Source organism: Labrus mixtus, chromosome 4, assembly GCF_963584025.1.
Source record: "Labrus mixtus chromosome 4, fLabMix1.1, whole genome shotgun sequence".
NCBI lineage: Eukaryota > Metazoa > Chordata > Actinopteri > Labriformes > Labridae > Labrus > Labrus mixtus.
The window spans coordinates 19,376,655-19,403,567 of record NC_083615.1 but is presented as its reverse complement, the minus strand read 5'-3'; the positions used below and the strand labels follow the sequence as shown (position 1 = coordinate 19,403,567).

General features: G+C 44.1%; 2 protein-coding genes, 1 long non-coding RNA gene and 1 other non-coding gene across 7 annotated transcripts; 3 read left to right on the top strand and 1 right to left on the bottom strand.

Moving 5' to 3' along the window:
- Nucleotides 1-1,640: 1,640 nt before the first annotated feature.
- Nucleotides 1,641-8,274, top strand: LOC132973010 (ribosomal large subunit pseudouridine synthase B-like). Of its 2 annotated transcripts, none has more exons than XM_061036201.1 (6): nucleotides 1,641-2,068; nucleotides 2,970-3,219; nucleotides 3,327-3,866; nucleotides 5,541-5,686; nucleotides 7,306-7,564; nucleotides 7,726-8,274. In XM_061036201.1, the coding sequence occupies exons 1-6, from the start codon at nucleotides 1,889-1,891 to the stop codon at nucleotides 8,049-8,051; spliced, it is 1,701 nt and encodes a 566-aa protein (XP_060892184.1). In that variant the 5' UTR covers nucleotides 1,641-1,888; the 3' UTR covers nucleotides 8,052-8,274. The 2 variants fall into 2 exon arrangements, with proteins under 2 accessions (XP_060892184.1, XP_060892185.1); XM_061036202.1 differs by having other exon boundaries at nucleotides 7,704-7,880.
- On the top strand, nucleotides 2,191-2,262 carry trnam-cau (transfer RNA methionine (anticodon CAU)). The gene has a single exon. It is a non-coding gene; the product is annotated as a tRNA-Met (tRNA).
- A 2,244-nt stretch (nucleotides 8,275-10,518) lies between the features above and the next one.
- On the top strand, nucleotides 10,519-26,720 carry prdm11 (PR domain containing 11). Of its 3 annotated transcripts, none has more exons than XM_061036196.1 (7): nucleotides 10,519-10,720; nucleotides 11,839-11,910; nucleotides 12,469-12,728; nucleotides 19,970-20,037; nucleotides 20,245-20,432; nucleotides 21,578-22,069; nucleotides 22,348-26,720. In XM_061036196.1, exons 2-7 carry the CDS (start codon nucleotides 11,886-11,888, stop codon nucleotides 24,507-24,509), a joined length of 3,195 nt encoding a protein of 1,064 aa, XP_060892179.1. In that variant the 5' UTR covers nucleotides 10,519-10,720; nucleotides 11,839-11,885; the 3' UTR covers nucleotides 24,510-26,720. The 3 variants fall into 3 exon arrangements, with proteins under 3 accessions (XP_060892179.1, XP_060892181.1, XP_060892178.1); XM_061036198.1 differs by having other exon boundaries at nucleotides 10,519-10,834; XM_061036195.1 differs by lacking the exons at nucleotides 10,519-10,720; nucleotides 11,839-11,910 and having other exon boundaries at nucleotides 11,917-12,728.
- Nucleotides 16,081-17,955, bottom strand: LOC132973600 (uncharacterized). The gene is made up of 3 exons (XR_009673022.1): nucleotides 17,684-17,955; nucleotides 17,407-17,499; nucleotides 16,081-16,131 (listed from the first exon to the last, which is right to left on the bottom strand). It is a non-coding gene; the product is annotated as an uncharacterized LOC132973600 (long non-coding RNA).
- Nucleotides 26,721-26,913: the final 193 nt, after the last annotated feature.

Below are 26,913 nucleotides of genomic sequence, written 5' to 3'. Positions count from 1 at the left end.
CGCGTTCATCTTCAGCTCCCTGTGCGCAGGAATCATCCGGTTAGCTCGTCCCCTCCGACTCCTCTTTACGTTTTAAAGCGATCAAGTCATGATTGTGGCCTTCTAGTATTCTGTCGATACATGACATCAACCCGTCGTTACCGCTCACCATCCATCCTGTCCGGACCCGACTGTACACCTGAAGCTTCTTACCTCATCCACAGCTGATTCCATTGGGGGAGGGAAGGGGGGGGTGTTGAGTGCAAAAAAAAAAAACAGAAAAGAAAAAGTAAAAGAAGTCTTTTTTTATCTTCCATTCGGTGAGATGCATTGTAGCGATATGAATAAAGAAAAAGTTCACCTGGTGTGCTGAATAATGTGTAAATTGGTAATTACACAATCTGAATATTTGTATAATTGTTTGTATTTTTTCATAATGATTTTGGAAAGGAATGTGTTTATTTTTTTGACTTCTGTTCCAGATGTGTCTTCTGTTGGCCTGACATTGTGACTGGTCTGGTGGGATTCTTACCTCTGTATTGAGCCTCTTCTGTGATGAATTCTTTGTATGCAGTGTTTAGGAAATACTGTAGGGAACATGGGGAGGAGTTGATATTAGGAGCATTTGATCAATTTGTATTTATTTATTTTATCATTTTGTTAATAAATTGTGAAAAGCAGCGTCTTGCTCCGTGGATTTACTGTTTTTCATTCATACATTCTGGGTAATTATTTTGTGAGCACAAGATGCTTTTTTATTTTTTAGGACTTCAGGGGTGTCCAAGTTAACGGGAGCTCGGAGTAGAGCCGCTGCTCCTTCACATTGAAAGGAGCCAGTTGATGTGGTGCAGGCATCTGGTAGCTGAAGAGGTGCCAGGGCACTTCCCGAGCACTGCCGAGGTGCCCTTGAGCAAAGCACTGAACAACCAACTGCTCTGGTGCGCTCGCTGCCTAGCAGCTTGTAGCAGCCCCACTATCCATTGCATGTCCACAGGTCCTGTTTGTGCATGCGTGTGATTTTGGCCTGGGTAAATCAAATTTCCCTCAGGTATTAATAAAGGATATCAAAAAAAAAAAAAACTTTACTTTTGGGGACTTCGGGGGCTCCTTAACTTCATGTACAGGGAAAGCTAAGAAACGGGGCTGTAAAGGGACCATCCCCCGACTGTGGAAATGCGTTTTTGTTTTAAAAAATGTGTGCGGTATCGAACTGAACCGCTTGGTGGAAACGGGGTTTAATAATACATTTGTGCACACAAGATTAAACTTAATGAGAAAACTTTATTTATCCTACAGGGCAATTCGGTTCCACAGGCCACACAGACCATGCAAACATTTACAAACAAACAACAGATGGAGTTTATCAGAGACAACAAACAAATCAGTACTTGACAAAGATGAGCGCTGGCTCGCGGCCGCCCTCGTGAGGTCACTTTGGGTATGACATCCACAAGGGCCAGGCAAGATGAAAAGCAGTTTAACAACAGTAATAAATACATATCTCAATAAAAACAAAAACAAGATAACAAAGCCTTAGCTTCGTGTACATAGAAAGCTACAAAATGGGGCTGTAATCATGGCTGTAACATTACATTTGGTTACGAGGTGTAATCCTACAACTCCCAGAATGCGCTGGGCTCGTTTCCCGGCGAGGGCCCCGCTCCCATTGGACAGACTCGAGCACGGTTTCCGTAGTGTTTAGTAAATTCAAACTCCAGAGGGTCGTGTTTCTTGTTAGTTTGAAAGATTTGCCGTGAGTTTCAAAAGAAAACGTTTAACGTGAAGGTGTGTTCACGATGGGCGCGTGCGTGGTTCCTCACTGAAGTCCACGCGGGAGTGAGTTATCACCGTCTGCCGAAGAATTTAGAGACCTGCAAACAGTGGCTGAGAGCTGTAAACAACCCGAAGTATGAAAAGGAGAGAGACCCGAGAAAGCTTCAAAACCTCCGAGTTTGAAAGTCTACATTTGAGACCGGAAGACTACGAGGGGACCCACCTGAGACAAACTGCCGTCCCGTCTATTGGTGTCAACAAAGAACTGGAGTCTGTTTTAGATCCACGCATAGGGGCCAAACAGCGTCTCAAACAGGTACGACCGTCTCGACATGAGTCCGCTTGAACCACTACGAATCAAACAAAGTACGTTGTGACCGTAGACTGTAAATATTACGACGGCTTAAATAAGTTATCGCGAGATGTGATTTCTCGCGGAGCAGAGTGGCGCAGCGGAAGCGTGCTGGGCCCATAACCCAGAGGTCGATGGATCGAAACCATCCTCTGCTAGATCTTTTCTTTTTCTTTTCGCTTTTATTTATTATGAACTAAAGTGACGCTCATTTAACATATTACGTCGAAACCAACATCATGAAAAGAGGGAAAGAGAGTTTAAAAAAAATAGCCAACGTGTTTTCAGATTTTTCTCAAAGCGGTGAGCAACCCGTTCACACGACCTTTTGTTTTTTTTAATTATAGCGGTCAAGGCTCTTGGTTACTTCATCTTAAGCCCCCTTTCAACCGCAGCAACTTTCCCCCAGAGCTAGAGACCTTTTGAGGAACTATGTGTATTTCAACCGCAGGAACCAGAGTCTAAATGTACTTATGGGGTAAAAGATCTATCCCTCAAAAAGACCCTGCTATTGGGGTATTACTTTCCAGAGGTACTGATTGGTCAGCAGGGTTTTAGATTACCCATCGTGTTTTAGGGCCCAGTTGTCCCATACCGTGTTTAAGGACGATTGCCCCCCTGGCCTGCTCTAACACAGCCTAACATCTTCCTAAGCATCAGGACGTCACCTGAACATTAAGGAAACATTGCTCATTGGTATCAATCAAACCAGCGACATCTCAGTTATGTCACCAAAATGAAGCCCTGTGTTGAGTCTGTACTGGTGATGTCACTTCCACTCGTGTACTGTGGGAGATCAGCCATTACTGTTGGCGGTTGTTGTCGCGCACACGCCCGTTCATTCTCTGCGTCTCTTTCTTTTCAGACAAACATGGAGGGGAGAAACTGCTGCGTGAAGAACTGCCGCAGATTCTCTCACGACCAGCTGGGGAGGAAGATCCCAAACGGACTGACCTTCCACTGTTTCCCCTGCTGGAGGAAGAACGAAGGCAACGAGATCTCCGCTCTGACCATGAGGAGGCGGGCCGCCTGGGTGGCTGCGGTCGGACGAGGCAACATCACATTCAGCCACATCCCCACATCCATGAGAGTGTGCTCCCGACACTTTCACTCCGGTGAGTTTAAGCTAACCTCTGGTAACAGCAACACCTGCAGCTGTAAGTACACGTCACACATCTTCTTCTGAACCGCTCTGCTCTGTCGCCTCATCACCTGTCTGCAGGTAAACCCGCGTACGAGATGCTGGAGTCGGATCCGGACTGGGTGCCGTCTCTGGAGCTGGGTCACAGTGAAGGAGACGACAGACACACCGAGCTGCTCCTCAAGCCCGAGAAGCCGAAGGGGGAAAAGAAACTCAAAAAGACGACGAAGAAGACGTCAAGCGTTTTCAGACCTCCTGAAGGAGGACCAGAGCCAGCAGCAGCAGGAGGAGGATCAGAAGGAGAAGGAAAAGGGGGTGGAGGAGGGCAAAGCGCGGGAGCAGGACAAAGAAAAAGAGTGAAAAGAGCAGGAATAACAGCAGCAGCAGCAGCAGCAGGAGGAGGAGGAGGAGAAGGAGGAGTAACAGCAGGAGGAGGAGGAGGAATAACAACAGGAGGAGGAGGAGAAGGAGGAATAACAGCAGCAGGAGGAGGAGGAGAAGGAGGAATAACAACAGGAGGAGGAGAAGGAGGAGAAGGAGGAATAACAGCAGGAGGAGGAGGAGAAGGAGGAATAACAGCAGGAGGAGGAGAAGGAGGAATAACAACAGCAGGAGGAGGAGGTGAGAACTACTCTTAAGAGAGCCAGAGGATGAAGGAGGGGTTTAAAAGAGAGAACTAAATACGACTTCATACTTTTATGAACTATAAAAAAAATTCATATTCAAACGTTTCATAATGTCTGTCTTTTCTTTTCATGACCCAAAAGCTCAAGTTAATAAAGTGACGTCTTACAAAACTGCAGACTCTTAAGAGCTGAAAGGTGCAGAAATGTAGAAACTATTCAAGTCCACATTTGTTTGGAATTAAAAATAGACACTAAAGAGGAAACATGACTAAATCATAACTTTAAAAAGGTGGATACATGAATTAGAGGGCAGGAAAGCTCACATATCCTCCTCCTCTTCAACAAGTGTAAATAAGTCTCAGAGCTCCTCAAAACATGTGTGTGAAGTTTCTTGTTCTAAATCCACTCTGATCCTGTATTTGATTATGTCTATAAACCCCTCTATTTCAGCCCTGCTCAGAACAGGCTGTTTCTGTGTCTGTACCTTTAAATGTAAATGAGCTGTGTCTGACCACGCCCCCTCTCTGGAAGGGCTTGGGTGTACTCGGGCTTTGTCGCTCCATGTCCTATTGTTTATGGTGAGACGGCAGACTCAGAGGGCAGAACAAACACCTAGCTGTGGGAGTGTCACCCACCTGGGGGAGGGGTTCCTACCCTTTGTGATGTCATGAAGGGAAAATCTCCAAACGGCCTGTTTGAGCACACATTTTCTGAAAAGTGGAGCAGGCTAAAGAGCGAGAGGAGGGACTTTTGTCATCATTGGGGGGTTTGTAGACTAGAGACACATATTAGAGTTAGGGCGCGGTCACACTGGTCATCTGTACCGTGCTGTACCCAAGCACGATTGCCCCCCGCTGCGCCATTCCCACGCTGGCCGGCACGGCCCGCGGTCACACTACACAGGACTATCCGTGCCTAAGCACGATTACCTCTTGTACATGACGTCGTAATACAACACATGCACGGTTTATGTTATTATGAAGCGTGCTCAGTTTACAAACAGGCGGACGAGAGAGAGAGAGAAAAAGAGACACGCAGTCGAGTCCGCGTCTGCAGAGGACTCGACGTCACTCAGAGAAAAACACAGAGAGCATGACAGCTACTTTACTGACTTTACAGCTTATTTTAAGCCATTTTAATCAGACACAGCCATAAAAAAATAAAATAGACGCGCGGCTGAGACCGTGCGTGAGTCCGCGCGGACGCCCGCACATCAGAGAACAACACAGAGAACATGACAGCTACTTTGTGTCTTATATTGTGTCATGTTAGTCAGATACAGCCATGAAATTCTGGATTTCTCCATAATGAAGGCTGTCAGCGTTGTGTACCTGCGTGCTTGTGCTCCTGCATGAAGTGTACCGTGCCAAAGCACACCTCTCTGAAGTGTGCCAAAGCCAAGGAAGTGTACCGTGCCTGAGCACGATACGGAGCGGTCACACTGGTCAAACGAACTGGACTTTAGCGTTGAAGCGTGCTTGGGCACGGTACGGATAGCCAGTGTGACCGTGCCCTTAGAGGAACATGGTGAAGTGGATTTTAAGGGTAAATTCTTGTTATGTTTACTAAGAATTTTTAATTCTTAGCAGCTTCAGTTCAACTTGTGACAGAACTTTTTATTTCTGGATTCAGGAGGACATTAACATGAAGTGTCTCTGTTGTGATCCAGGTCCTGTCCGGGCGGCGGTCTATCCCTGGAGAGAAGCCAAATCTCTGCTGCAGTCGATCCTGAAGCCTGAGCCGGACGTCAGACAGCGGCCTGCGGACGAGACGCACAAGGAAATGGAGCTTCCTCCTAAAGAGGCCGGCTTTAGAGTAAGACTTGACCTGTTTTCTTTATTCATTCACTGAGTGTTGAGAGCCTTTACAGTTCGCAGCTGTGTCAGCGTGTACAGGGATGCAGTGTCATGTTCTGTTGGCCACTGTCAGGACGAAAACGTTCACCGTTCACACTAAACTGAGAGCAGCCTGTTGACCATCAGTTGGTGCATTCTGTGCAAGCACTAGAGGTAATAACACTCCACACCAGCAGGCGGCGACAGTCTGACATTTGTAATGCAAGCCAGAAGACCCCGACAGACAATTTACAAATTGCAGCGTTTTTACCCTTGTTTTTCATTTTTCTGCTGAACGCGTTTGAATGGTCTCGACTTGAGAAAACGTCTGAAGATGAGGAGGATTCTGTGCGTGTTCTCTTGACAGCAATGGAGGCAAAGTTTCAAACCTATCACAGGGCAACATTATAACTGGCCCGCTGGCCCGGATGAATGATTGATAGAGTCCTGGCCAGCTGACTGCACGTTCAGCTCGGGCCAGTTAATATACTGCCTGAATAAAAATAGACTGTAACACGTTCTCAATTTCACAGCGCTTTCCTGTCATATCGGTGTTTTGTCAGTAATTAACCCTAACCCTCTATCACAGCCTCATATTAATATCAGTCAGATTAACTAGACTCTTACAGTTACCAGCATGGTGAATAAACATGAGCTCATAAATCTAAGAAAAATAAAAAAATATTTGATTTAATTAGAGCTCAATTAATTAAATTAAAGTTGTAATTTACTTGTGCATCAGAATGGTTCAAGAGTAAATTGGTGACTGTTATTTTTCGAATCAAAAGTAACGTTCCTGGGCCAGCGGCTACAATGGTCGGGCCAGTGATCTTTGAAAACTAGTGGCCCAGAGGGCCACTGACAAATTTAACTTAATGTCAACCCCTGTATCAGGTGGCATGCAGTAAAAACCAACATCCTGTTGACGATGTGAAAGGACCGACTTATTTTGAAATATTTTTGGCAGTAACACAAGTCTATGACCTTGATCAGGATCGAGTGAGGCTCTCTTTCTATTTCACCTACTGACGAGAACACCCATTAAGAGCGCACTGACGTTCCTGGAACACAAATATTTGCGAGCCAGCTTGGAGAGTTTCAGGTCTGTAGCTACTCTGTGTCTCTCCACCAGTCAGTGAGCTGCTGTCTGCAGAGAGACGAGTCTCCCTCATGTCAGTCTGCATCTCCTGAATCACGCCAACATTACGGTCTTCATTTACAGAGGTCAAGAGGTCATGCAATGTTCAAGTCACACTGAGGGTGCCCTCTGCTGGATCAAACTGTGAACTTTAACAGACAGCCTGATGTGCTGATGGACTGTATGTTTCCAACTGTTAGTTAAAAACACGGTACTAAAAGAGTGTCTTACACCGGACTTTACGGTTCTTCTGACTCGAGTTAGACTTCACCTGAAACGGATGAGAAACTCTTTTCTGATTGTTCTGCCGTCTTGTAAATAATGAGCAGGTTCACAGGGAGAGTAGAGCATCTTTCATCATAAACAATCTTTGTTTGAGTCCCAACAGCAGCTGCATCATTACCTGGTTATTGTAGCTGAATAAAAACACATGATGGTGTCTTGTGTTGAAACTCTTTCAGGACTTCTTCAGAGAGTCTCTCAGGGCGTCTCTGGAGGTATCCAGCAGGTCCTGGACTCTCCTAAATCAGCAGACCATCAGTCTCAGACCTTTACCTGAGAAGGAGAGCAGTTCGGAGTCCTGTATGAGCTGTGAGCGTCTGCAGAGGAGCGTCACGGTGCTGCAGGAGGAGCTGACTCGGCACACGACTCCAACCCTCCAACCAGACCAGGTCTCACAGAGTCCTGAGACGGCCCACATAGAGGAGGAAGTGCCTGACTGTGAGTGTCCTTCTCTGTCCGCTCTAAATAACAAAAAGGGACAGTTCAACATTTCTCCTCAGAGAGACACTTGAGAACTAATTGTGATTATTTATTGGTATTATTCTACTGAAAACTCAAAACAAACATCTTAAAACAGATGTGTGGTCTTTCTCCTTTAGGGGCGGAGCCTTTCGAAGGAGATAACGAAGATGAAGTCGTCGAGTCGTCCTCTGACAAGGTTTCCGTCTCAGCGAAGTTGAAGCTCCGGAAGGCCCCTCGCTTCCAGAAGATCTGGCTCCACAAGTTCTGGTTCCTCCGATACTCTCCGACGCTCAAAGTCATGTGGTGCTACGTGTGCCGCCTCCACAGCGACAAGAAACACGGGGCCTGGGGCATGATCAGAGGCTCGAGGCTCTTCAAGCTGGACAACATCAAGAAGCACAACTCCAGCATCAACCACCGGAACAACATGGAGCTCCACATGACGCAGCTGTGCAGCGTGTAGGACCTGTTCACACATCAGCCCCTGGATGATCATCAGTCTGATACGTTACCTCGTCAGGAACTCACGCTGGACCCTGATTCATGAGAGCGACCCATCCGGGTACTTTGCCCAAATGATGCTGGCCCCGGCCCTTTCTGGGTGAAATCATTCCATCTGAATGAATGGCGGTTAATGGAAAAGTTGGGGTCTTTACCAATTTAAAGTGGTGACCTCCTGTGTAATAAAACAAATAACTCCAGCTACGCGTGCGTGCTGTTTCAAAGTGAGGCCCAATATTCAGTTTATTGTTTTTACTTCACAGTGCTGAAAAACATGTTTACGTGTATTTGTCCGATGGTTTGTCCTGCAGGGGGCGCTCTAACTTCACTGTTAACTCTTTGTCAACCTGGCGTTGCTGGTGTGATGTTTTTATAGTTTTAGAAAAGAAAACAGGATGTTCTTAAAGAGTCTTTAAATATTAAATCATCCACCTTTACTCCAAACGGAACATAAAACATCGACCCTTTAAAGTGCTATTAATTATCCTGCAGTTTCGAGTGTCCACTAGAGGCTGGCTGCAGAAACACAGGAAGTCACATACACACACATTCTAAAAAGCCTGTTTTTACAGCAGAGATTAACATGTTTACAGCCTGGTTCAAAAAAGCAAATAGGTCTGATTAGCTCATGTCTCGATCGACACACACTGTACGGGGTGTGAATGTTTTGATGACTCATCCGTTTTGATTTGATGAAGGATAAGAGTTATTCACAATAAGGCGTGTGGCTGACCTGATTGACAGGTGGGCGCGGTGTAACGGTTTGTCTGGAGTCTTAAAACCCGCCTCAGCTCCAGCTCTCCGCACGTCTTTAGGTTGATTGAAAGTTAGACTGAGACAGCATTTCCAGCATGGAGACCACCATCGATGGGACTCCAGCGCCCCCTGCAGGAACAGACAGGTGACGTTACTCAGGCTTCAAACAATCATAGTTGACTGACTCTACCACTGAGCCACAGCTGCACTAAAAGTAGTGCAAATAGAGAGTAAATATTAGTGATTGTGTCGGTATCACTGTAGGCGTCTGCTGCTCTTTAAACATAAACATGAACAAACCTTTATATCTGTTTATTAGGTTTAACATGTTCACTCAGTGATAAAGTCCAAACATGGACAGAACCTTTCTTACAATAAATTATTATATTAAATACTTTGATGGTTTTTATGCGGTTGTATTCTTGTATGTTGATTTCTTTTTTGCTACCATTATTTTGATTCACCTGTAATGTTATATTCTTTAAAAGGTCACATATTCTGTGAAAATCCACTTCATGTTTCTCTAACACTAACATGTGTCTCTAGTCCGTCTACAAACCCCCCAATGATGAGAAAAGTCCATCTTCTCCGTCTTTTGCCTGCTCCACTTTTCAGAAAATGTGTGCTCAAACATGTCGTTTGGAGATTTTCCCTTCATGACATCACAAAGGGCAATAACCCCTCCCCCAGGTGGGTGACACTCCCACAGCTAGGTGTTTGTTCTGCCCTCTGAGTCTGCCTTCTCACCGTAAACAATAGGACATGGAGCGAGAAAGCCTGAGACCTTCCAGAGATGGGGTGTGGTCAGACACAGCTCATGTACATATTTAAAGGTACAGACACAGAAACAGTCTGTTCTGAGCAGGGCTGAAATAGAGGGGTTTATAGGCATGATCAAATACAGGATCAGAGTGGATTTAGAACAAGAAACTTCACAGATATGTTTTGAGGAGCTCTGAGACTTATTTACACTGAAGAGGAGGAGAATATGTGACCTTTAACCATTTCCAGCGACAGCCGGGGTCCCTGGTCTGTGGCACCCTTATTTTGGGAGTTGCAAGCTAAAAAGTTTGGGAACCCTCGGTCTATTGGATGATGGCTGTGTCCGAAAGCACATACTACATACTACCTACAACATACTCTAAATATACATACTGCATACTTAACCCGACACCATATATTCTGGCTGATCACTTAAACATCCGGGTATTTCTCACATACACAAAACTGCATACTGAGGTTTCAGATCATTCCACATACTCAATGTGACGTCATGTTTAGTATGAGTAGGCCTATGTGGTTTCAGACGCTTATTGCTGAAGGGTTCAAAGGTTGATCATATAAAAAACATTAAATGTTATTTAATTATTATTACTTAATAAATAAACCATTATATTATTATTATTATTATTATTAAAGAATGTATTTTAGAACACAATGCTTTTCAAAAGAAAAAGTGAATTAAAAATAAATAAATGTGTTTTTTCCTAAAAGTCTAATAACTGAAATTTATACAGAAAGTGTTACAGCAGTGCCCGGTCTCCCCTAACACGCACACACTGAGCTGTATGCAGGTAAAAAGGTGAGAGAAGGTGAATCCGTCTCCTCCTGTCAGACTGAGCTCCGGCTGAAATTCAAGCTGTTAACTTTAATTTTTGCGCAATATCTTTCTTCCGTTCCCCATGTCATTTCCTGTGATAAAAATGGTGGTCACAGCTCGGGGAGGCGACTGAGTCGCTGTGAAAATTTGACGGAAACTTTGTGCCGGGCAGCCGCGGAGGCAGTGGCCGGGGGTCGGAGCTCTGCGACCGGGGAGGAGAGAGCCGAGCCCACCCGGGAGAGAGGGTCCGCGTCCCCGCTGCGTCTGTGCAGAAGGTGGGTCTGTGTCGGTAGCCACAGTGGCCAGCGAAAATGGCTTCCGAAAACAGCAGGCAGATTGCCAGATGTCTGCAGATCGAAACAGAGGAGAAAGAGTGGCGCAGATTGAACGTGAGCTGCATGAAATTCACTAATCCGCTCATTTCAGGGATCATGTGAAGACCCGGACTCTGAAAGTTTAGTTGTTGAGTTTTTGTGGAGTGTTTGTGGTCAGAGGAGACTTCTGCAGACTCTGAATATCCAGACTCTCTGAACGTGCACACATCACACAGAATACAGACAGTTTAGTACAATTTAAAATCTATGAATACAGAAGAGGAGCTGTCTTGGAGTTCAGCAGTTATGATGCATTAACAGCATGTTAAAGAGGGGGAGGGGGGGGGGGGGTATTATTGTCTGTTAATACTACTGGAAATGAACTTCTGGACGTCAGAGGGGTCATTCTGCACAAACGTCCATTTTTCTATCCCGAGCCTTTACAGAAACATCTCACCTGAAGCAGAACTTTAAGGGGACATTTTTAAAACAAGTTATTTGAACATTTCAAACCTTCCTGACCTGAGATATTCATGTGTCACTATTTGATTCTTATTAACCAGTTAGATTCCAGACGCCACAGAGCGCCCGTCCCTTCAGGCATGTATGGAGGACAAGGTCAATAATTTGAGGTCAAATACGCAATTCTTTCTTTGATAAAGTAAACATGACTATCAGATGATGAGAATGACATACAGGCCAAGTGTCAGAACAAAATGACTTAGGGTGCATCTGAGATTAAGGTTAGTTTCACACAAGGGACCCGGGTCTGGATCAGACTACGACACAGTGTTGCACGCCAATAAATTCAACGAAGAAGAAGAATGTGACACAGTAAACAAAGACCAACAGTGGAGGGCGTCCAGCGTTAGGTGACATGTAGCGACGTGTCCTGATAAAGTTGTTTTATCAAAGATGATCAAACTGTTTCTTACTGCAGCGATTGTTGAGGCAGGAAATCTGTGATCCAACATTCAGAGTCTAATGACCCTCTCACTGTCACACTCCTCAGTGCAAGGTGGCCATTTTATTTATAACTGACGATATAAAATCAGGATTGTTGTTTTGTTTTTCTGCAGACGGTTGAAGAGCATGATGTGCTGATTTCCACGAACATGGTTCCAACATGAGCGACTCGTTGGACCTCTGGTGTGAGTTCTGACTTCACTTCAGCTTGATTTTATTTTGAAATACTCAAGAGTCCGACGTGTGTTTGTGCACTGATCGGTCACCAAACATCTGTTGGACAAATGACGTCCCCGTCAGCCTCAGAGGAAATGTTTAGAAGTGGTGACCTGCTGAGGGCAGATGAAAACTAGCTCGAAGCTAACTCCTGTACAGGGTTATGTTTAATATTGTACACTGGGCCCATTACAAAAACAATAAATACATAAAAAAACACAATTTTTCTGCAGCACAGGGGCGTGTCCAGAGGGGCAGTTTGAGCCCCCCTTGAGCTCTAGTTGGCCACCCTAAAAAAACTACGATTGGCAATTTGCCTGGTCAGAGGCGGGACCTATGTTATAAAAAAAAATTGGGCATGTTGCAGCTTTGAATGGGTTTTATTGCAGCACTTTTTCTTTTGTTATACTTTAAATCGTGACTTTGTTTTATTAAAAACATAAAATTCTCTTTATAATTCAAACTCCGATATAATCAGTCCTTTGAATCCTGTGCGATGGTGTTTAATTCAGATCTTTGTCCTCCAGTCTGTGAGGAGTGTCAGGATTATTTCCAGGACGAGTGTCCGTCCCACGGGCCCCCGCTGTTCATCCGGGATACACCTGCAGCCCCGGGGTCGGCCAACAGGGCAACGCTCACCGTCCCGTCAGGGCTGGAGGTCTTCACCGAGGGAGACGAGGTGGATGTTCGCTGCGTGGATCCAAATATCCTGAAGGGGGCGGTGTTCGGTCCGTTTGAAGGGGAGCTGGTGACCAAAGACAAATCCTCAGGCTTCTACTCCTGGATAGTGAGTAATACCAGTTTGAGACCAGTTCAGAACCTGTTCTAGTAAGAATTTAAACCAGTTTCTAACCAGCCTAGACCAGTGGGCGCACACTGTAGCTGTTCCCACTCAACGTTCTTGAAGCCAAAATACGCCCCTAACGGGCGCTTCCATCTTGCAATTTTGACGTCATTTGGAGCCAGAGTCTGTGCAGTAGGGTCCGGCGGGAGGAGCCCTGGTAACACGCCCCGCCCATTTAGTGTACTGCCCTGATGACTTACGCAGCCCAGCTACTCCGAAAGCGCTCTGCCGGTCTACGAGTCTTATGAAGAAATGTGTAAGTACAACCAACCGCCGTATTCAAAGTCTAACATTTAAACACTGTTTTAAAAAATCCCGCTATTTTGATCATTATTGAAAATACGTGGGCTGCTGGGTCCTCTGTTTTTGCCAAAATCGTTCTATATTTAAGCTATATTTAAGCTAGGTTAGCACCACAGACCGTAGGCTACAGGTGGTAAGATATGTTGTATTTTGTTAGAAACTGATAGTTTGTGATTCATGTCTGCTTTTCTAATATATTTAACTGAACAGTAAATCAATTGTTTTTTGGATCTTCATTTAGGCAAAGAGATAAAAGCAGGTCTGACATCTTCCACAGAGGTGAAGTGTAAGTTAAAATCATCTGTTAAAAGTTTATATCCTGTGATTGTTTTGAAGTTTCATAAGAGGATTGTAAAAACAAGCTATTGTTAACAATACAGTCTTCTAAAATAAAAATCACACTGAGTCATACACCAGCTAAATGTTAAATAGAAAGGTGATGTTTTCTTTTCCATTTTACAATCAACAGAACCTAAAAATGACTAATTTCAACCTTCGTCTGCACACCTGTTACAGAGGTCAGGCTGGGGTCGCTTAGTTTGAAGGAACCTCCTCCTTTTTTCACCTGTGCCAGACGCCCTGCTCATCCACTGTGGTAGAAATGACCTTACACCAGCAGCTCTCCCAGATGAAGATTCCTCTCTGCCATCACCCAGAGGAGCTGATCAACAACTGAAGAAGGTGGACAGAGTCTGGTGCTTTGTGACAGTGAACAGTGAGAAGGCTACCATAGTCATCCTCAGATAAAACACAGAGATCCTGGTCAATATTCAATGGTGCTATTTTTCTTCTACATGATGTTGCCCTGTGTTTGAAAGACCAGATGCTGAAGGGTTGTGTTGGATTTGATTTTTCCATCATATTTTAACAGTCAAAAAATCATCCAGGATCTTTATACTTTATTTATACTTTATTTGATTTTTGTTTGGATTTCTTTGTTAAATTATTTTTTATACTTTCTCCTATGTCCCAGCAATTCAACCTGATGGTCTCCCTTACTTATTTTCCACATGGTTAATGAAGACAGGGGTTGTTTATTGAACATTTTCATAAAATGTTTAAATAAACTTTTTAAAAATCTGACATGACTGTCTCTGATTATCTGGAGCACTACAAAGTATTGGTCACAGTAAAATAATTTAGCAGTTAAGTTCACAGCTCACATTTGAAAAGATCTTGAACTGACATTAATTTCTTCTTGACCAACAACAGCAAAGCTAACAGACGAGCTCAGCTTGTCACAGCCGGGCTCGTCTAAGATAAATGGCCTTCAAACCTATTTAATATTAAACATTTAAAGCCAATAAGCATAACAAGATATGCATGAGATTCCATTTCAATTTATTCAATCACATACTTGTCAAACAGTCTGGCATGTTGTGCTGCTGTTTTCAAGAGTTAATAACTGAAGAGAAGAACTCCATCGAGAGAGGACAGGAAACGCTCAGGGGTGCAAACTTGTAACCTTTCTGCGAAATTCGCCGTTTTGGATCCCAAATAGGTAATTTGTGTGATTCATTTAGATCTGCAATAAAATATTTGGAGGGGGGTGGGGGAGGGGTGTCTACTGCAAACGTTGAGTCGTTTCATACTGATCGCGGTCAGAGCGGTCTGATTGCTCAACAAGGCACGAAGAAAGTACTTCCAGCCGGTTACAAAACCTCGGAGGTGTGCGCCGCACCGACCACAAGAAGCATGAAACCTGATTCAATGAGTCACAATGTGCAGCACATGGCTAATTTACATAACGTTATTTTCCTGTGAAAATACTGTTGAAAGACTCGTAGTCTGGCTAGCAAGTCAGCCTTTCTGTTCAACATGCTGTCTGATGATATTTACTGTTTAGTAGCCATAGGTAAAGTTGTAGAGAGAAATGTGTGCTTCAGCTACAACTTTCTGGTTCATTATTATCTCAGGCAACATTAAAGTGACAGCTGGTCAACACATGTAATAAGAGAGGGAATATAAACTTAATGAAAATCAGCAGGAGCAAAACATCAGGTTAATATATTGATAATGTTACATATTTTATGATAGAAAAGAAAATATTGTCATACTTGATGACTGTATTATGATGTTCTATCTCAGACTCTTGCTCTGAGAGCTACCTGCATAGTGACTGTCCTTCACATCACCCCTTAGTATAACATGGTAAGCCCTGTTCTGCAAATTCATCCCATTTATAAAAAGGGACTGAAGGTTGGGAGCACAGGTTCTTCATGTTTCACTGAAGCTTTATCAAAAAGTTAAAGGTCCCATATTATGCTTTTTCTGTTTTTATATGCTCTTTAGTGTGTTTTCCAAGTGTCCTGTGCATGTTTAGGCACATCTATGTGCAAAAATTCAAAGTCCGCGGAAAAACGTGGCTTCTCCTACCTCCTCCTGTTAGCTGTAGCATTAGCTGCATGTAACGCTCGGTTCTAGCCCCCCTCGATAAAAATTTGTCAGTGCAACGTCATTGTCAGTGTGAGATCACTGATCTAAGCCCATTGGCTCATTGTGGCAAGCCCTGCAGCTCAATTTCCGAGACGTGTGCTGAGCAACTGACCAATAAGGACAGAGCGGATCGGCAGACCAATCAGAGCAGACTTGGCCCACGTGGGGTCTAACAGTGTGGGCTCAACAGAGTGCAGCTGACAGACTCAGAGTGTAGAGGGAGCAAGGAGGAGCAGTACATGAAAACAGACACTTTTTTCGGACTTTAGCTATTGTGAACGTACAAAAGTAGGAACATAGATTAAATATACGAACCCCAAAAAGGGCATAATATGGGCTCTACAGAACATAGATATAGACACGCAATTGTGTTTTTCTTATTGTTTGCACTGCTTCTTTAGTCGGTCTGAATGCTAAAATCGTCTGTAAATATTATATTAATTAAAAAAAATGAAAATCTTCCCGGGGGTGCATGCCCCCAGACCCCCCTAGGTGGTTTGGATCCATGTCACCATTTTCATCCCTGATCAGTTTGCACCCCTGGGAAACGCTCAGGGTCCTCCATGTTGTCAGGGGTTGTTGATGGATCTGAATCTGAGGGAATCTTCTGTAATAAAGAAAAACAATCAAGGAGTTAAATGTGAAGTATAATGAATTTTACTGTGATGTTTCTGCCTCAGACCTGAAATAAGATCTGTCCTCAGGTTCTGCTAAACTTCAGGTTCTAAAGTTTGCTTTTGTAAATAAGTAGCTGATAATGTTTTTGTTTTCCTATTAAAGACATTATAACTATTTAAGAGGAAAAAAATATATATAATAAGACATGATGAATCCAATAATATGACTAGCATTATGAATTTATGTTTTAAGACAAGTGTTCCCGCCACTTTCTATTGAAGATTATTTTAAACTGTCATCACATGGGCAAGCCTGATAAATTAAACTAATGTTAAATATTCTCATATAATCACGACATAAACAGGGTTACATTAACTTTTGCCTATGACTTAGTAGCCAGGGATGTGAGCTAAAAGGTGAAAACTGAAACAGCAGAATCAATCTGAGAGGCAGAAGTGAGAAGCTTGTATATTTTAATATACATAGAGTTTATATTAACTTAGTTTTAGACAGAGAGTGGCTTACTTAGTATGATTCTGTAATACTCCACCTTCTTATATCACTTTAAAGTGAGATAGCTCTTTACCTGATAGAGTGATTCAATCTGAGACTTGTGTGTCTCGTACATGGAAGCCAAGTGTCCTCTCTCTTCACGTCTGCAGTGAGCCTATGGACAGGGACAGACAGATGAGCAGAACCGGTTTATACTGGTTTTTGTTAACCATGGAAACTTTTTTTTCTGAAGTGCAAACACATCAACATATTTAGTTGGTTCAGCATAGCCAGAAGCCCCAGATAAAGATATCTGATAGCATGAGCTGATTATGAACTTTGTCTGTTAACTCAGGCGTTCTGCTTCAGGCTCTCAGCGCGTCACAGAAAGGGCGCGTGTGAAACGTCTTTTGATCATTCTTATTCACAAAAGCGTTGAGTGCAGGCAGTCCAATATAATGAGGTGTGATGAGGAAGTTAATGTGGTAAAACAGGATACTGCAGCTGCAGATAAGTAATGAGAGAACAATCCTGCAGAAAAGTATTGTTCATTCGTACATGAATGTAATAATTTTACCACACACTGCACCACAGTGTCTCCTGTTCATTTATTATTTCTAACTACTCACAGTACAACTGTGAAACTTAAACAGTGAGACATGATTTCAGCACTGTGAGCAGAAACTAGTCAGTTGGATTCTTGTGCTTCATTAGAAATATGCAGAAGTCAATTCAATGTACTGATTTGGTTTTGTGTGGTAATTAAACATACCCATTAAACGAATCGGACAGCCAATTTGTGTGCAGAACCTCACCAGAGCTGGAATCAGAGTCTGTACTGCTGTTTCCTTTGGGCATTAATTTCCTTGAAGACAGAAAGAAGAACAATTTAATCATGAACTAGACTTCTTGCAGAATCATAGAGGCTGTTAAAATCTTCTGCTAGTCTTCCTTACATTTTAAGAAAGATTATAAATTGTTACTAAAATTACTTTGATGCTGATAGCGGTTACAATAACACAGTCCAATCATATAAGAGATAATTTCACCTTTGAGTCCTATGTGAAGACATGCTCTTCAGAATCAGCACTGCAAAGACAAGATGATGGCGTCCACCTTCACAACGTGCTGCTTCAGTCTGGCTGCATCATGGTCACCTACAGGAACACCACAGAAATGCAATCAAAGTACTTCAGTTTATTTATCAGAGGATGTACTGTCACACTAAAAAATATTTGAGACTGCTTTGTTATTTGAGAGGTTAACATTTAAGTCTAAAACTAAAAAGTTATAACAGCCAAATATGATAATGAAATATCCAAAAGAGCATTTTAAACGGAAATGAATCTTGTTGAACAGAAATAGTGTTAATAACAGGAAAGTTATTATATAACATAAGAATCACGGAGCAAAGCAAGAAGAGTATTTCTGAACAAATTCTGAATAAGCTGAAATAAAGTCACAACAAATCAACTGTAAACTATTGAATTGACTCCTGGTAATGTGCTGAATATTAACTAAAGTAAATTAACACTAAAGTCAACCTGTTGAAGTCTTAGTAGAATATGATCAGCCCGTTTTGAGTCCTTGTACAAATCATGTCTGGTTCATATTACATTTCACCGTCGGCTGCTGATGTTAACATGTCCGTTCTGTTTCTTTTCTTTGAACAGCTAGAGACATTATTGAACCAGATAATAACTTTAGTGTTATCTGAACACATGAAGAAATATTCTGCCTCTTCCAAATATTAATGTTAAATTTCAGCCGCAGCAGCATCACGGGGAGCGGAAGAAAGTCGAGCCTGTTATTCTTTACAGTCTGTGTACACTGAGCAGACTGAACAACTGTTAATGTTATTAATAGTGCAGACCATCAGGACATATTCTATTTTACTTTAACAGACCGTAAAGTAAAGTTATATAATGCAGACCATCAGGACATATTCTATTTTACTTTAACAGACCGTAAAGTAAAGTTATTGTCGGTGATGCGCAACTATATGCTGAATTTTTCTACGGATCTGATCGTTCATTAATATGAATCTCAAGCACAGTTAAGTTATAGTAACATGAAGCACAGCCAGCATAGTTTATCAGGATTCCCCCCCAATTCTTTACTGAAATAAAAAGATAAATAATGTCCGTCACAGCCAGCTATCAGTAACATATTATTGCCACCATAACGTTAGCTCCGTTAGCCTACTTCAGGGTTCTACTTCCCACAGGTTGGTTGGATGTGTTTACAGCAGAACAACTCATTCTGTCAGTCCAAGAGAGACAAACACGGAGTGGAAAAGTTCAATGGCGTCTCGGCTTTCCTTCGCTACGTAGCTTTGCTATTCCCAAAGAGAGCTACGCAAGATCGGCGGCTGTCAATCATCGTCAAATATGACGTAAAATCACGTTTTTCAACCTCAAATAACTTATTTCAAAGAAACTTCACAGAAAAACGAGCACTTGAACACAATGTTGGGTGATAATAACTAATGATCACAGCAGAGTTCAGGTTTGGAAAAAAATTATGTGACGAGTATTTTAACTTTAACAGTTTGACCCACATCCCGTCTGTTATCATTGAGGAGGCGGGGTTTATGACCTATACTGCAGCCAGTCAGCAGGGGGAGCTCTAAAAATAAAAGCTTCACTCCACCGGGGAGCTTGTCCCGTCCATTATTTTTACAGTCTATGGCCTAGACATGGAGCTCAAAGCCAGTTAAGACCCATTCCAGAGCAGTTCACATCAGTCTAGAACCAGTCGACACCACGAGCTGGGACAGTTTAGACCAGATCAGAACCAGTCCAGAGTTGTTCCAGATAAAAGTTCCCAGTTATAGTTTCAGACAGGACGTGTCTAAGTCAGTTACACTTTTACATTAATTGAAAACCAGTTCAAAACATTCCCCGAAACATGTTTCCTCAGTTTTAAACCAGTCTAGAACTATTCTAGAACCAGTCTGCTCCAGTTTAGTGCCAGTCCAGGCCTATTGAAGAGACATTTAACACCAGATTGGAACCAGACCTTTTCCCCAAGGAGTCCAAAACCTGTTATAGTGAACGATTAAATCTGTTGATACCTGTTCCAGTCTCGAACCAGTCTAGAGTTGTTCCAGTTAAGTTTACAGCCCATCCAGACCAGTTATAGTTTCAGACGAGTCTAAGTCTGTACACTTACACTTTTACGTTCATTGAAAACCTTACCAGTGTAAGTAACAGTTTCTACCTCTTTTCCACTACTAGAAAATACCAGTTCAACAGACAGTATACACCAGTTTAGAATCTAAACTATATTTACAACCAGTTATGAACTAGTTTGAAATTTTTTTCTCCCCTCAGATCGTCGATCATAACAACACGTACCGATCCATCGATGGCAGCGACGAGACCAAAGCCAACTGGATGAGGTAAAACTTTATCTTATTATAAAACCAGCGAGTTTAATGGTTCATTACACTTCTTTTCCAAGTATCTCAGAACTTTCAGACGACTAGAAGCCCTTGATCCATTCCAAATGCTTGGCTTTTTATTTGGAATGATACATGCATCACCATGCTCTTCTAAGATCCTGATGTTGAAAATGAAATCTAAAAGTACTTCCTGTTGACCTGCAGGTTTGTCCGTTCCTCATCTGAGGAGAGCGACAGGAACTTGACGGCGTTTCAGCACCAGAAGAACATCTACTTCAGAGTTTGTCGGACTCTGGAGGCCGGAGAGAAGCTGAGGGTTTGGTACAGCGACGACTACATCCAACGACTTCACTGTGTCTCTCAGGAGAGCATCGACCGCAACCTGGACTCAGGTGAGCTGCACACAGGTCCCCTTGTGATGATTATATGAATCTCTGACAGATCTTTGTTTACTTCTGCCCCCGGGAGCCGGGGTAGCTGCTGCTGCCGGTGAACATGCAGTTGCCTTTATTGACGGGACCGCACCCGCCGTCAGTCTCACCCGGTCCTGGCTTCGGTATCCCATCCTGAACTCCATCATATCGCCAGGCACATAATCCTTCTACCGAAAATGAGCACCACAGACGACCGCGATTTTTGTGACAGTTCACAGATGCAGAAATAAAGTCCTGTCTCTTCAACTGCGCAAAGCGAATCCAGGCACGAAAGCTAACTCCATGTTTCTTCCTATTAGGGAAACATTATTTAAACAATATTTAACCATCTTAATGACTGGTCAAATTAAATGTTATACCTAGGAAGAAACACAATAAACACAACCCGAAACTCCCGCTCTCACTCACTACCACCTACTGCACATTGGATCAAAGCCGAGTCAGAGAACGCGAGTCCCCCATGCTACGTCATATGACGTGATGTTGAAAAAAAGAGCGTTCTAAACAGCTAAACTGAAAACGACCACTTTCTCCTCTAATGTTTTGCCCTTTTGTGTTGTATAACACAACAAATCTAACATTGACTTATTCTACAGTCTTTATCAGACAATGTTAAGTGTTAATTAAAAAAAAAAAACATGATAAGCTCATGTCTCGATCGGCACACACTGTACGGGGGGTGAATGTTTTGATGACTCATCAGTTTTGATTTGATGAAGGATAAGAGTTATTCACAATAAGGCATGTAGCTGACCTGATTGACAGGCGGCCGTCGTGTAACAGTTTGTCAGGAGGCTTAAAACCCGCCTCAGCTCCAGCTCTCAGCCTGTCGTTAGGTTGACTGAAAGCTAGGCTGAGACAGCATTTCCAGCATGGAGGCCGCCATCGATGGGACTCCAGCTCCCCCTGCAGGAACAAACGGGTGACATCAGTCAGGCTTCATCTATTAATATTTAGTCTATGGTGTAAACTTATAACAGACTGAATATTCTCTTAAAATGAAGCTGGTTGCCAACCGTTCAATAACTGACAACTTCAACCACATATTGCATATTGGCGATATGCAGTTACCATTGATTGCTAAGAAAACTCTTTTGTTCCAGGTACAGAGAAGCCTGCCGTCCTGCCAAACATTCAGAAAGACTTTAAATCTCCGTGCCTGCAGTCAGCTCTGCAGGGCAAACCCAGCCCGAGAAAACAACCTGACGAAGAGCCCGACGGCCAACCTCCTACCAAGAGGAAGAAGATTGACCTCATCTTCAAAGACGTCCTAAAGGCTACTCTTAAAGACTCCAGCAAGCTGTGCATCTCAAAAGGCTGTAAACCATCAACGCCCGGTTCGGGGTCGTCTGAAAGAAGCTTTAACGTTTCAAACCTGAAGGTGGAGGAGAACGAGAGCAGCGAGGCACCCTCCACCTCCTTCTGCCCCAACTGTGTCAAACTGAAGAAGAGGATCCTAGAGCTGGAGGAGGAGCTGTCCCGTCTTAGGGGAGGAAGGGGCAGCGTGGTCGGGCCATCAATGTCTGAACAGCACCAGCCCCAAAACCACCAGGTCCCGCCTCACCCTGAACAAGGCCCCATCGAAGATTTACAAGGTATGTTCATTCCATCAAAGAGATGTTAGGATTTTTCTCTTAAGAACTACAAATGTCAAAACTTTGTTGGCAGTAAAGGAAATGTCAAAGGATCAACCAGAGTCAATGGGCTCATTCGTGTATGGATAAGGATTGTCTTCATGTCCTCCATCCATTAGTTGTGTTGTATATATCGGAACCAGAGTGGTCGACCATTGCACCACATTATTTCAAACAGATTTTCCTTGAACAAATTTGACTAAGCTGTTATCAGAGGTTGAATGTATTTTTCTTTGCAGGGATGGAGTCCCTGACTCCCACTCAAGTGGTCCTGGAGGAAGACGACCAGGATGTTGACTCTGCTGACGAGTCGATTGCTACAGAACTTGTGATTTTTCCAGAGGACTCAACAAAGTTTTCTTCTGGAGGAGGTCGACGGATTCGCCGCTTCAAGCAGGAGTGGCTGAAAAAGTTCTGGTTCCTTCGCTACTCGCCAACTCTCAATGAGATGTGGTGCCATGTTTGCCGCCAGTACACCGTCCAATCATCCAGAACATCTGCCTTTATCATCGGCTCCAAGCAGTTCAAGATCCACACCATCAAGCTCCACAGCCAGAGCAACCTCCATAAGAAGTGTCTGCAGCTGTACAAGCTGCGTATGCATCCAGAGAAGACCGAGGAGATGTGCAAGAACATGATGATGCTGTTCAACGCCGCGTATCACTTGGCTCTCGAAGGACGACCCTTCTCTGACCTCCGTCCACTGGCAGAGCTTCTGAAGAGGTGTGAACTCAAAGTGGTGGACCAGTACATGAATGAAGGAGATTGTCAGATCCTTGTTCACCACATTGCCCATACTGTGAAGGAAGACCTGGCTGAGAAGATGCGCCTGTCTCCCTTCCTCAGTGTCATAATGGACGCCCAAAATGACGACCTTTTCTCAGACATGGTGGCAGTGTACGTCCAGTTCATCACCAATGAGGGCTCCCCGAACACAGAGTTCCTGTCCTTGCAAAGGCTGAACATGGCTAGTGTGGACGGGTATCTTCAGGCAATGGACCGAGCCTTTGGGGTCCTTGGTCTCAGGTTTCAGGACTTACTGGTGGTGGGTCTGGGGCTCGACGGCACCAACATCTCTTCAGGAACGAGAGCCAGCCTATACATGGCTGTACAAAAGACCTTTCCATGGATCCTTTGTCTTCCTATCATGATCCATCGTCCCCATCTGGAGGTGCTGGATGCCATCAGTGGGAAGGAGCTCTCCTGCCTGGAGGATCTGGAAAACAACCTCAAGCAGCTTCTCAGTTTCTACCGCTACTCGCCTCGCATGATGGCTGAGCTGCGATCCACCGCGCCAACGCTGTCGGAGGAGACAGAGTTCCTTGGAGACATTAGAGCCATTCAATGGATCATAGGAGAACCAAACGTCCTTAACGCATTAATCAAAGATTACCTGGAGGTAGTCGCACACCTGAAGGAGATCAGCAGCCAGACACAAAGGGCTGATGCAGCTGCCATCGCACTGACCCTCCTCCAGTTCCTCATGGACTATCAGTCAGTGAAGCTCATCTACTTCCTTCTCGACATCATAGCTGTTCTCTCTCGTTTAGCCTTCACCTTCCAAGGGGAGTACCTGCTGGTGTCACAGGTGGAAGCCAAGATTGAGGAGGCTGTCCTGGAGATTGGTCAGTTGGTGGACTGCCCCGGAGAATATCTGCAGGAGTTTGAGGAAAATTTCCGTGAAAGTTTTAACGGCGTTGCTCTAAAGAACCTCCGGGTTGCCGAGTCCAAGTTTCAGTCCATCCGAGAAAAGATCTGCAACCGCAGCCAGGTAATCCTGTCTCAGAGGTTGGACCTACAGAGCTGTTCATTTGCCAAAGCCTGCAGGGTCCTGGATCTGTCCACCTGGCCTCACAACCGGGAGGACCTGCAGGCTTACGGGGAGGAAGAAATCCAGATGATATTCAACCATCTGGAGTCCATCCCCACTGGGGGTCAGGAGGGCTCCCTGGCCAGGACCGAGGCCAAAGGCAGCCTGGTGGGGGAGTGGAAGGATTTGAAATCAGACTACTACAGTATGAACGGTTTCAAAGAGGTCATCAGTCATGTCTGCAGGTACAAGCAGCGCTTTCCTCTGCTGAACCGGATCATACAAGTCATCAGGGTCCTGCCCAGTTCCACGGCCTGCTGCGATAAAGGCAGAGGGTCTCTACAGAAGATGTGTAAGAACAATCGTTCCCGGCTGACTCTGGAGCAGATGAACGACCTGCTGACTGTTGCGGTGAACGGACCGCCCATCTCTAACTTTGATGGGAAGCGAGCGTTGGACAGCTGGTTTGAGGAGAAGTCTGGCAGCAGTTACTCTCTGTCAGCTGAGGTGTTGAACAGGATGTCGTCCGCTGATCAGAAGTCTGTCCTGCACAGTGTCGATGTTAACACAGACTTCTACCCGGATATTTAACTACAAAGAAACATTGTAAAGCTGAGCTAATGAGAAGAAAAGGTTTTTTAAACATTGATAACATATTGCCGTCCAATCTTTCTAAACGGTAAAGGACAGGGGGGTCTTTGCTCCATCTGTTCTTCACTGCTGAGTAAACCTCTGTGTGAGAGAGATTCCTGCTCAGCTGAGTGAAACATTCCCGGGCGGGCAAGGAATCAAGCAAAAAGCAGGGGCCGCGTGGCTTTATCTGCAGTGACAGTAAAGAGACACAACACAACGACAAATACATGCAAAATAAATATACATGTGTATGTTGATCAAAGAAGCAAAACACAGACAAAAAGACAATAAAACAAACACATGTAAGGCTTTCACAAACTCCTGAAAATTCCAGGAGGAGCTGACATCCAAATCTTTCCCTCTAGCCATTTTCACATCTGCACTCATCTGCAGACTTTCCCTGTAGGGAATGCAGCAGGTTCATTAGAGCACGGAGATGGTAGAGGTGGCGTGCAGACAGTCTATGGTCGTGCAGCGATCACAGGGAATAAACGTCACCACCCCCTCCCACTCGCTCCAGGTGAATTCTCCTGATTATATCCTGCTGCGTTCTCACATCAGCTCACTCTGACTTTCTGCAGAATAAATACGAGGAGGCTGGAGGAGAAACTCCGGGTGAAGAGAGAAACATTCAGCTGTTTGTGTTCACACATGACGCTCAGAAAATATCAGGAGGATTCTGCAGGTGTGAACGTCCTATCTGACTTCACCTGGAGTTTCTTTGCCTCCTAGTATTTTTCCGCAGCAACTCCAAGTGAGCTGATGTGAGAATATACATGTAGAAGGATATAATCAGCAGTCCTCCTGAAATGATCTAGATATTTTCAGGAGTGCATGTGTGAAAGCGGCTAAAGAGAAAAAAAAGACTGGTTTAGCGTCCCACGTACAAAGGCTACAGTCCTTATCGCACGGGTCAGAGGATCGATTCCCAATCCTGACGTAATCTCCCCACCAAAGAAAAAGTTTAATGTCTAAAAAAAAGTCCCACGAAAAGACACAAGACGACCACAGGGGGACACCAGAAACCCTTGTGATGGGTCCCTCAACTACCACAGAGACTGAAAACAGTAAGAAACTGTAAATCATTTCAACAAGGCGAACAGGGACAGAAAACGACCACACAATAAGTTTATGTCTGGACGGTTGTTTGGCCCATGCCAGGGTTTGATTGACAGCTGTCACACCAGCACAAACAAACCGCAATAACGAGTTAGTTTGAACTGAACCAAACGGGTTAGGTGTGAAAACCAAAACAAATCAAAGATGCAAATGAGAAGAACTCACAGATGCAAAACAACCACAAACAACTTGTCCCGTGTGCCAGATGAGCGGCTGTGGACTGAGACCGGCCGTGTCCAGCTGGATCCAGTGATGAAGTCTTCTTTCTCTGCTGGTCTTTGTCTAGCTGAGCTCGCTGAGGGTCCCTGCTCTTGTCAGATTGGATAAATAAGCTCTTGTCTCTTGAATAAAATGTCAGTTATACGTGAGAAACAATCAGTGAGCAGAGCGTGTGTCCCGCTGAGCGTCTCTGCATGCTTACAGACTAGGTATTCAGTGGCGTTGAGTATGAAGGCTTTATATTTCTAATAGAAAAGCTTCTTCTTGTATAGATCCTATAAAGTGTATATACTGGATGCTGTCGAGCCTGTTTGTAAGAGACTATTTTTCTCTTGAATTTCATGATTGTGCCAAAACGAGCGAAAGAAAAAAAGGTGCTTTCCTGCCACGTTGTGTTTATAATGCTGCAGGTCCTGCGATGATTCTACTTCCTGTTTGGAGGAACTTCAGTCTCAGCAAAGCCAAAGCTAACGCTCACAAGGATTTAAGAGTAACGAAGACTGCATGATGATTTTAAACTGTTTCTATTCAGTGAAAAGTTTCAAAGATGACGTTATGAGATGCTGAGACGACTTCAGCTCGACTTCCTGTCCTGAGGCTGAAGAAGTTGAGGACATTTTGGGAAATTCACTTAATTTACAGCCTGCTTCGGGTCGCTGGTGGAGCAGTGGTCAGTGCTCGTGCCCAAAGTATGGAGGCTGTAGTCCTCCAGGCGGGCGGCCCAGGTTCAAATCCAACCTGTGGCTCCTTTCCTGCATGTCATTCCCCTCTCTCTCCCTGATTTCTGACTCTATCCACTGTCCTATCTCTCCAATAAAGGCACAAAAAGCCCAAACATTTTTTTTTTTAAATGACAGTCTGTTTAGCTGTTAAAAGAAAGAATTGCTCTTTAAGTGAATTTCCTAAAATGTCAAACCGTCTCCATGATTTCCGTCGTCTCGTCTGAATGATGTTTCTGTTATGACTTAAGGACCCGGTTTGCCTTTGTTTGTATCCACACGCTGCATGTCTGTATTTTATGCAT

Excerpts from the sequence above, each read along its gene's own strand:
- LOC132973010 (XM_061036201.1), top strand. The coding sequence starts at position 1,889 with ATGAAAAGGAGAGAGACCCGAGAAAGCTTCAAAACCTCCGAGTTTGAA. Across the intron at positions 2,069-2,969 it reads CCAAACAGCGTCTCAAACAG|ACAAACATGGAGGGGAGAAA; the intron begins GTACGACCGTCT and ends CTTTCTTTTCAG. Across the intron at positions 3,867-5,540 it reads AACAACAGCAGGAGGAGGAG|GTCCTGTCCGGGCGGCGGTC; the intron begins GTGAGAACTACT and ends GTTGTGATCCAG.
- prdm11 (XM_061036195.1), top strand. The coding sequence starts at position 12,438 with ATGGTGTTTAATTCAGATCTTTGTCCTCCAGTCTGTGAGGAGTGTCAG. Across the intron at positions 20,038-20,244 it reads ACCAAAGCCAACTGGATGAG|GTTTGTCCGTTCCTCATCTG; the intron begins GTAAAACTTTAT and ends GTTGACCTGCAG. Across the intron at positions 22,070-22,347 it reads CCCCATCGAAGATTTACAAG|GGATGGAGTCCCTGACTCCC; the intron begins GTATGTTCATTC and ends TTTTCTTTGCAG.